General features: G+C 37.2%; 1 protein-coding gene across 2 annotated transcripts in view; it reads right to left on the bottom strand.

Annotated features, from left to right (window-relative positions):
* Positions 1-2099: 2099 nt before the first annotated feature.
* PPP3R1 (protein phosphatase 3 regulatory subunit B, alpha) overlaps positions 2100-10633 on the bottom strand; it is a 69638-nt gene continuing 61104 nt past the window's right edge. For both annotated transcript variants that reach the window (NM_001270720.2, XM_035271469.3), the window contains 3 exons: positions 10419-10478; positions 9302-9486; positions 2100-4237 (listed from right to left, as the gene is read on the bottom strand). In NM_001270720.2, coding sequence (NP_001257649.1) covers positions 4190-4237; positions 9302-9486; positions 10419-10478 — 293 coding nt within the window. In that variant the 3' untranslated portion in view covers positions 2100-4189. The remainder of the gene's footprint in view (positions 4238-9301; positions 9487-10418; positions 10479-10633) is intronic.

The raw sequence follows: 10633 nt of genomic DNA, 5'->3' as shown, positions 1-10633 counted from the left end.
ATCCTTTATTATTTCTTGTGTAATTACAACTAATACAAGAGCAAATATATTTTCCTAGCAGCTGCTAAGATTTGGAATGCTGAATTTTGCTTTAAGGACTTGCTTTGCTCCCCCACCCCACTTAGTTAAGTGCTTATATCTCCTGTTCCCCAGAAGTAGTAGTACTACTTGGGGCTTTTGAAAGGGAGAGAAAATGTTAGAGGGGAACCCAACTAACTCTTGGGATGGAAAGGAGTAGAGATAATAAATTTGACTATCATACTGGCAGTGGATCTTAACAACCTGGATCAAATAACTTCAATTAAACCCTTCTCTAAGGCCAAGACAGTAAGTCTTAAATACTTTTGTTTCTATGGCACTTGTCAAGCTATATTGCTATTGTGTCTGCCTGCCATCCTAAGGCCTCTTATGCTTTTGGATACTCAGTATCTGGTACAATTCTTGACATACTTGACATATATTCACTGATACATTGCCAGAGGGATGGGCCTGAGAGAAGAGCATTTTCTTAGGTATTATTTGTGGCTGACAAGGGAGACCCATGGGGTTTCCTCCAGAAAATCGGCTCGAACTCTCATGCCACCTAGAATAAGATGGTAGATATGAAAGAAAGCTCATGCTCCTTGAATAGTCATCTTGTCTACTTTTACAACTGTTAGAAGTAGGTTTAAAAAAAAAGAATTGGGTGCGGTGGCTTAAGCCTGTAATCCTGACACTGGGAGGCCAAGGTGGGAGGACTGCTTAAGCCTAGGAGTTCAAGACCAGCCTGGCAACATAGCCAGGCTATGGGTGTTGAAACACCCTGTCTCAACAAAACAAAAACAGCCAAGCACTGGCATGCATCTGTGGTTCCAGCTTCTCTGGAGGCTGAGGTGTAGGACTGCTTGACACCAGGAGACTGAGACTGTAGTGTGCTGTCATCATGCTACTGCACGCCAGCCCAAAAGAACAGAACAAGACCCTGTCTCAAAAAAAAAAAAAAGCTCGAGTGCTTAAATCCATCTACTTGCTTAGGCTTAACAAACCTTTACTCCTGGGATGGTTTTTGCACTCCAGCCTGGGCAACAGATGAGTCTCACTCTCTTGCCCAGGCTGGAATGCAATCACCATGATACCGGCCCACTGCAACCTCCACCTCCCGGTTCAATCAATTCCCTGCCTCAGCCTCCCGAGTAGCTGTGATTACAGGCATGCGCCACTACGCGCGGCTATACCCTGGTATATTTTAACAAGTCACAGAACCCATTGTAACTAGTGCATACCTGGCAATACAAATGTTTTGGATATAAAACATCCTCAACCCATCGGCCAGGGATGTCATTTGCAGGAGCATTTAAAGTGCCTATTGCACGTGCCGGACATGTAGTAGGGACTGTAAAGTTGAATAAATGAAAGCCAGATTACTGAATAAATGAAATCCCAAAAAATACCGATTTTACCTTTAATGCAATGACAAGGTACTGAATAGCATTTATTATAAAATCACAACCTACATAAACAGGGTATCAAATTAATTTATTAAGTACTTACTAAGTAAACACCAGGAGCTAAAATTCTGGACAACTAGGCTGGGGCTATCAGTGAACAATAAACCACTACCCTTGTGGAATTTTCATTTGTTTTATTCAGTACTTAGGGAAGACAAAATACGTAAGTAAACTGTATCAGAAAAAGATAAATGCCCCTGAAGAAGGAAAAATAACAGAGGAAAGGAGAGCCAAGCATATCTGTATTTTTAAATAAGGTAGCCAGGACAGTTCCTTTTGAGCTAGGACATAACTGAACAAACATCTGTGAAGGCATTAACTATGAGATACGGGGAAGGAAAAGGGGCAGAAAGGGACAGATAGTGCAAAGGCCTAAGATAGAAGCAAACCCAAGACTCCAAGTACCACAGGAGGCTAACAGGGCTGGAGCAAAGAGAGGGTGAGTAGTAAGGGAATTCATAGGGGCAGCAGGGAGTACTACAGGAATTTGTAGGTTTTTATAGAAAGATTAAATGTCACTTTATCAGACTGTTCTTAGGAATTTAAAGGACTAGGGGGAAAATGCCTCTCCTCATTATGGAAGGACATCAAAGACCTCTGAATACATTCAAGCAAGTTTCAAATATTTTATTTTATTCATACAGTATGAAGTTTTCTAAAGATCCCACAACATGACGTATCATGCAGAAGAAAAACTAAACATTGAACATAAACTGCTCCCTCCCTTGCCCACCCCCACACACAAACTAAAAAGAAAAGAAAGAATAAGAAGAAGAACCCTCATTCCCCGGTAAGGAAATAATGTTGCACTATTTTTTTTAACGCCAGCCAAGATATGCACAAGCAAGAGAAATAGAAAGCATTTGCTAAAATATTTGTAACAAATACTTATGTACAAAAAATTCACAAAAGACTAGTTCCCCCTTGAAGCAGAGCACATGGCAGTTGACACTGGAACAGTTCAAACCACTGGCTGGGATTATAAGCCATGCCACTGATCCAGAGGAAGAAAGTTACATGTAGTGGAGATTTTCAGTCTGAATGGACATTAACATTTCCAAAGTTTGGCAACTTTATCTTTTAAAATTATGCAAATTATGTAAACAAGAGTTACATTTTAAATTGATCTACATGCAAAACTCCATGTCATGCAAGGACACCAAGCACCGGGATTTTTCTCTCACAGACAGAGCCCATGATGTGCAGCACTCAGTTGAAGGAACAGCGATGGCAGGCAGGTGTGCTCAATTTCAGATTCAGTCACCTTGATTCAACCTGCCCTTTTCCACTGATTTTAAAACCAGTTTTTATAGAAAAATTATAAAGGGAAAGACTACTGTCATAAAAAGCTAACCAAAATATTTTTCTTCAAGCCAATAGTACCTTTGCAGAAAAGGGAAGGAATAAGATCAAATGGTAGAACATGATATACTACTTTTATATCACACAAATTTATTAAGTTAGCATCCATTATCAACTACATGGGCAAATTTAAAAAACCATCATGCATTCTCTATCCCTCATGGTAAAGAAATTTTAAGAGGTATAAATTTGGATAAAATTTTGCTCTTCTGTGGCATATAGATTAGCAAGATTTCTCACATTTAAACCAAAAACATGGGTATTTAGATACATGCATATTAAATATCACCAGTTTTTAGATTAGCTGCAAGTCTTTTGAAACACAGAAGGGAAATTCATGATTCAAACACAAGTTTAATGACAAATTATTTACCCATGTAATCAAACAAAGGATATTCTAAGCAGTTACATGATCACTTCAGGTATTCTTCAGTAAGTGATACATATAATAAATCATGATTGCCTCAGACAGCTTCTGGCCTTTATGTATAAAATCACAACTAGCACTTACATTACTGAGGGACATTTAATAAATGCAATGGCTTCTAGTTACAAAGTACCAGAATGAAGCAGCCATAAGCACTGTGCAGTTACTATATGAACACAGAAACTAGCTCTTGGCAGTAGCAATGAACTAGACTTTCTCCTCAAGCAGAGGTGTATTAAAAGCTGCTCAGCAATGAGAAGTAGTCCCTGGAAATATATTCATAAGTATAAATAAAGTTACAGACTCTTTTGTTACAAAATTGTAATTAAGGTAAATAATAGGACGTTAACAAATGCTTTGTCAATCTCAAAGGAGAAAGCACAGGAAAAGGAAAATAGCTGGCCTACACACCCGGCTCCAATTATACAGTCTTCTATCTATATATAAAACTGTGTGAAATAAAAGTAAGGACGTTTTATGTTCTGCTTGGCACTTTTGTACTCTATTGTTTTGTTTCTGAATCAAGTATATTAAATTAAAGCCAACCTACTACATATATAGAAAGCTACATATATCTATATATAAATATTTACATATGTATATATAGATACTTTCTTGTTATAAAAGATGAAGAAAAATAAATTAAAAAGCCAACCCCTTCCCTTTCTCCACCACATTGATATGCTCTTTTCATGGTGCTGTCCTTCAGACTTTAAAGTGCTACACTGAGTTATTGAGAGAATTAGAGTTCAATAACACTTAGTTGGCTTCATGAGGCTCATGGTGGAAAATGTGGCTTCACAGAGAAAAATACTTCCATTTAAATACACAGAGAGCATTGCTGGACGTCTTGAGCAGATCTTCAGAGATGGAGAAGAAAGCAAAAGTGTTGGGTGGTACTCTCTGATAGGAGTCACACATCTACCACCATCTTTTTGTGGATATCTAGGCCACCTACAACCTGCAACAGACAGGAACAAATCAAGCTTAATGTTTTGAGAAACTCCTCTCATTCGTGGTCTAACTACTACTTCATCAAACTACAATTTAAAAAAAAATATTACTTTAGCTATATTCAGAAGGTGAATTTAAAGACAGAAAAACAAAACAACAAAACTTGAGTGACCTTCAGTTAGAATTGTCATTTCTTTCTCCTAGGATAACCAGGCATTACTTTTTGTTTGTGTTCTTGTACAAGGGACAGACAGTAAATATTTCAAGTTTTGTAGGCTACGTGTAGTTTCTTTCACTTTTTTTTTTTTTCAAAATGACACTTAAAAAGGTAAAAATAATTCTTAGTTGAAAAACAGACATAAACAGGCCATGGGCAGGGTCTGGTTTGCTCTGTAGTTTGTCAGCCCTACACTTCATTAGTTTAATATTACACAATAACCAGAGATTATCACAAAACTGTCCTCACATTCAAACATGTGCATCACTCAGTCTGTTTTAGAAATTTTTAAAAGTACCAAGTGAATAAACATTTCCGCATATTATTTTTCTGTACAGTCAAATACATGTAGTTATATACATCTCAGTGAATACTGACATAGTAATGTGAAAGTGTAGTATCTTTATCATTTGAGGGGAATGTTTTATTATATTTAATCTACATAAAGAGAATGCTAGGTCATAAATGTCCACAGTTTGATGAATTTTAACAAAGTGAACACCCAATAACCAGCATCCAGACCTTCTAGTCACCAGACATCTCCCCTCCTCCCACCCAACACACACACACATACACACACACACACCCAATAGCTACTATTTTCTGCTTCTGAATATTTTATAAATGGAATCTCTTTCATGTCTGGCTTCTCTCAACTTCGTGCTTATAAGATTAATCCATACTGTTAGGTACACTTGTATTTGAATTATTTTTTAATTCAAACTAAAAAATAGCCATTGTATTTGAAAAGTAAAGCATAAATAGCCAATTAATTCTACAACTCCTGCAGTGAAAGAAAAAGCAGTTTGCCACCCTGCCCTCATTCTCTATTTGCTTTTATGTGGCAATAATTTAAAGTTTTCAGCTGGGTTTCACTATTTACCTCCAGGTCTCCAAATAACTGCCTATCCACCACAGAAGAGGAAGATTTTTAGCTTTCACACACTTCTCTCCCCTCTATCTTCTACCCTATACACTTCCCAAACTCTGTACCATTCCAATGGCTTTATTTTCATTAGAAATTCAGCAGAACCATATACTATGATTACATAAATTTTGTTGTTTTGAGGAGTCTCACTCTGTCGCCCAGGCTGGCATGCAGTGGCACAATCTCAGCTCACTGCAGCCTCCACCTCACAGGTTAAAGCGATTCTCTTGCCTCAGCCTCCCAAGTAGCTGGAACCACAGGTGTGTGCCACCACATCCAACTATATACTATGATTACTTTCTCTTTCCTGCATATTTGTTTGGTACCAGTTAATAACTGATCTTTCCTTTGCTGAGTGTTCTACATAATTACAATTCAACCCCTAACTTTTGTTCTAAGTACATTCAACTAAAAATATTATATAATTCTATCCATTTTATTTTCTTGAAGGCATTCTTTGAGCCTTCCAACCTGCTGTACTTTAGACTGTTTGTCTCTAGGCCTATCATCTCTGGTTCTCTTCATCATATTGGGGACCCCTCCCTCTCATGCTGGACCCTCTGCTTCCTGGATCCTCCATTCTCTACTTTTTGATTTACGACCTTATTGCATTGGAGCACATCTTTCAGAAGTTTCCAAAATGAGAAGGCCTTACATATCTAAAAGTGTCTTTCTATTACCATTTAATTTGAGTTTATAGAGAATTTTAAATTGGAAATAACTGTCGCTCAGAATTGCAAAGGGAAAATGCTCCATATTCTTCTGGGTTTTCAATACTGCTACTAAGAAGTCTGGTGCCATTATGACTCTTTGTTGTTTATACTAAGCCTCCTCCCAACCCTCCACCCTATCACCCTAGCTCTTTGGAAATCTGTAGAACCAGTTATTTGTTCCCACTGTTTCAATGATATTTCATAACCGTGTGCCCAGGTCCAGATTATTTTTATAGACTGTGCTGGATGCTCCACAAGCCCTCTTAGAAAACATATTATTTTTGGCTTTGGAGTATTTTCTTGATTCATTTTTGATGATTTCTTTCCCTCCATTTTCTTTCTGGAACCCCTAGCATTCAGGTAGTAGGACTCTGAATATAAATATCTAAAATTTCATTTCCAAGAGCTCTTTTATATATTATCCAACTTTTGTTTCAAAAGCTCAATATACACTATCCCCGAAGATAATGACAGGTTTCAGTTTTGCCTTTAAAGTTTTTACTGCTCTTGCCTAGTTTGTTTTAAACTTATTTTTTTGGACTTGGTTTCATCTCCATATTCCATACATAGAGGTTTCTTTCAGTGTCTTGTGATACTTGGCTTTGCTTCTGTAGAAAGGGCACTGGAATTCTGGGTACATGATGGGGCTGTTGACTGAGAGCCATACTTTGAGTGATCTGGTAGCACCATTTCTTTGGGGAGATTAGATTTCCTAAAGAGGGCTCTTTCCCATCTCTTGCCTAGACAGTGTTAAGTCCAGCCACTAGGGAGTCAGGGAGTCAGGTACAGAAGGGCAGCAATGTCAATATGCAAATATGCTTACCATCCACTTAAGTTTCCCAACACATACACTCCATCTCTGCCTCACATTTCCCGGCCTGGAGACTCTCTCCAGTCTCTAGATACGGTACAGGACAAATAGTTGTCCAGCTGAACAGAGGAGGGAAGGAGACCTAGTGTTCCAATTCCTTCTTAAAACAGACTTTAACCAATCTTTCTGTTTTTAACCTCACTTTCATCCTCACTTCCAGTTGCTCATGCCATCAATTTCTGAACCTTTCATGGATTCTCCATTATAACCTAGGTTGGTTCTCAGATTTCCAAGCTGATAGAAATTAGAATCATTCTGCTAAGTTACTTAACCATTTGACTTTCTAAATTACCAAATTTAGATGCTGTCTTCTCTGCTCATTTTTGTGAGTTCATAACCCTTTCTTTTTAATTTATTTCATTTTATTGTAGTTTGGGGAATAAGTGAAAATAAATACATGGGTTCAATCCATCAACTTTAAGCCTGTCACTAATCATTTGTAAGAATTATTTGTATATGTTAAGTACTCTGAAAATTTTAAAGTACATATAGAGTTTGTAATCTTTTAAAATAACTTCCAATCTTTCACTGCTATAGCCTGAGAAGTCAAAATAAAAAGAATTCAATGAAACCAAAGTTACAAGTGCTTGATCAATGTTTAGAAAAGCTGGTTTTAAACACACAATGAACATTTTTCTCCCCTCATAAACTATGCTCCTTAAAAATACAAACAAAAAGTGGCCAGGCATGGTGGCTCACACCTGTAACTCAAGCACTTTGGGAGGCTGAGGCAGGTGGATCACAAAGTCAGGAGTTCGAGACCAGCCTGGACAAAATGGTGAAACCCCATCTCTACTAAAAATACAAAAATTAGCCAGGCGCAGTGGCAGGCACCTGTAATCCCAGCTACTTGGGAAGCTGAGGCAGGACAATCGCTTGAACCCGGGAGGTGGAAGTTGCACTGAGCCGAGATTATGCCACTGCACTCTAACCTGGGTGACACAGCAAGACTCCATATCTAAAAAATAAAAAATAAAAAATACAAGCAAAAGGCAATTGACTACAAAAACTGGAGGCCAGACATAGTAGCTCATGCCTATAATCCCAATGCTTTGGGAGGCTGAAATGGGACAATCGTTTGAAGCCAAGAGTTGGAGACCAGCCTGGGCAACATAGCAAGACCCCGATCTACAAAAACTTAAACTAAAATAAACACTGGAAAATAAACTCAAAACTTAGCTTATATTTTCAATATAGATAACAGCATTATTTCTATATATAAAATGTTTTAATTTCCTTCCACTGATAAGTGATACACTTACTACATTTATATATATATATATATAAATACATACACATACACGTAAAAGATATATCTGTGTATATATATCCCCTTTCCCATTCCAATACCACTGAAGCTAAGAACTTTCCATTTATTTTATTCCCCTAAGGCTTAGAATTTCTCTTCTTTATTTGAAAACTGGCTATTTATTATGGCACTACCAGCCTGGTCTCACGTCACAATCAACCATATGCCAGTCCACAGGAGTCCTTCAGTGATCCTTGGCAATGGTGAAAGAGGCAAAATAGAAGGGATAGCAAAGGCTTGCAGTAGTGCCCCCAGGAGTAGTTCAGTGTCTTAAGTTTCAAACCCATCCAAACTCTTCCAAAAAGATGCCGTCTGTTCTTTACACTACGGTGCCACCCTACTTTTTAAAAACAAAATAAAAAGATGGTTTTTGTTTTAGGATAGTATGAACTTCTACTTAAAGGTCAAAGTAGCTAAATGTCAGTTCTTGCATAACACACAACTATCAAACTGACTTGTTTTTCCTTGTGTAATTTAAATTTAAAAATAAAAAGGAGGAAGAAAACCTTCCTATAGAGGCATCTAATCATTACTAACAGAAAAATTTCAAAACTTTTTATCTTTGTCTCTACTCTATATGCTCTAGTTTACTCTAGAATCTCTAGCTTGCAGTTTAAAATTCTTCTAACACCTCAAAATAGCTAATATCTTTGCTGTCTTTGCTTTTAGGGCAGAAATAGAGAAGAGAAACTAAGTGGTTGTAGTTGTGCTGCTCTGTTCAGAGGCAATGAGTGATTAAATGAATCTGAAGAGTATAACCTAGTTGTAATTTGAGGGGCTACCAACAGTAAGTAAAGTGGTATCCTTGTGGCATTTGATCAGAGGATCACTGGGAATGTTAATTCTTGAGAATAATAATTGTTAATTACTAATAATTACAACAAAGAACATATTTCAAAACAGAATATGAGCAATTAGGAAAAATCAAATATATACATTTTTAGGACAAAATAGAAGAAATTCTCTATTAAGTGCTTTTCAAAATATGTTGCTGAAACATAACTAATGGAAGAACCATCTCTTTTGTACTTACAGCACAGAATTCTTCAAAGGATATTCTTCCATCTCCATCCTTATCTGCATTTATTATGGTTTTGTCTACAATTTGCTGTAACTGTGTATCTTTCAGATTGTTTCCCACCATCATCTTCAATACCTGGAAGAGTTCCCCATTGGAAATATAGCCATCTTTATCCATGTCATAGATACGGAAAGCAACTAAAAAAAGGGAAGGAAAATCAATTGCAATTACAAGGCAATCACAAGTAAATGCTTTCAGTAAGAAGGAAAATGATAAATTGACAAACATCAAAATTATGATTATCAGGATGTCTCCTTCCTAAATACAGAGTTGTCCTTAGGCACGGTTTAACATAGTTGATTAAAAGTATGGGCTTTGGAGTAAAGACTACCTGAGCCGATTTAGTATAGCTTAGATTAAGCTATACTATCCTTGCTAAGCTTCAGTTTCTGCACAGAAAAAAACTATGTATAATAACAACTCCAACCTCTCTGGTTCTTTAGAACATTTCTTCTTACTTTCACTAAAAAATCTCTTATTTAAATTACTTACATCGGCCAGGCACGGTGGCTCAAGCCTGTAATCCCAGCACTTTGGGAGGCCGAGACGGGTGGATCACGAGGTCAAGAGATCGAGACCATCCTGGTCAACATGGTGAAACCCCGTCTCTACTAAAAATACAAAAAATTAGCTGGGCACGGTGGCGCGTGCCTGTAATCCCAGCTACTCAGGAGGCTGAGGCAGGAGAATTGCCTGAACCCAGGAGGCGGAGGTTGCGGTGAGCCGAGATCACGCCATTGCACTCCAGCCTGGGTAACAAGAGTGAAACTCTGTCTCAAAAAAATAAAATAAAATAAAAAAATAAATTACTTATGTCACTTATATGGCTGTTTTCAGTAGAAAGAAACTGCTTTCCTTCTATCCAACAAAAAGCAGCAATGACACATTATTCAAATACAGTAGTTGCAAATGTCCTAAAAGGATTTTCACCAGAATGTAAAATTTTTGTTATGTCTAAGGATCTCGAATAAAAGACATCTTTTTCATTATTTTAAAAACCATTTTATAGTACAGTATGAAATGATGGTAGTTAAGGGTGAGAATGAAGTCAGTGAAGAAAAATACTTACACCTCAACTTCTGCTCCTTATCTCCTTTGACACTGAACTGAGAGACTCCCTCAATGAATTCTGAGTAAGAGTTAAAAATGTTCACAAATCAGAACTTCGTTTTTTTACACAGAAAAAACATATATACCTTATATATCCACAAAAGGATATTTCCTTGCTGCAAAACAAAATTACTACTAGCAACATTTACAAATTAAATTGCCAAATTTGAAACC

The sequence above is a fragment of the Callithrix jacchus genome, chromosome 14 (assembly GCF_049354715.1).
Source record: "Callithrix jacchus isolate 240 chromosome 14, calJac240_pri, whole genome shotgun sequence".
NCBI classification, from domain to species: domain Eukaryota; kingdom Metazoa; phylum Chordata; class Mammalia; order Primates; family Cebidae; genus Callithrix; species Callithrix jacchus.
Note: the sequence above shows the minus strand (reverse complement) of the source record. Positions and strands in the feature narration are given on the sequence as shown.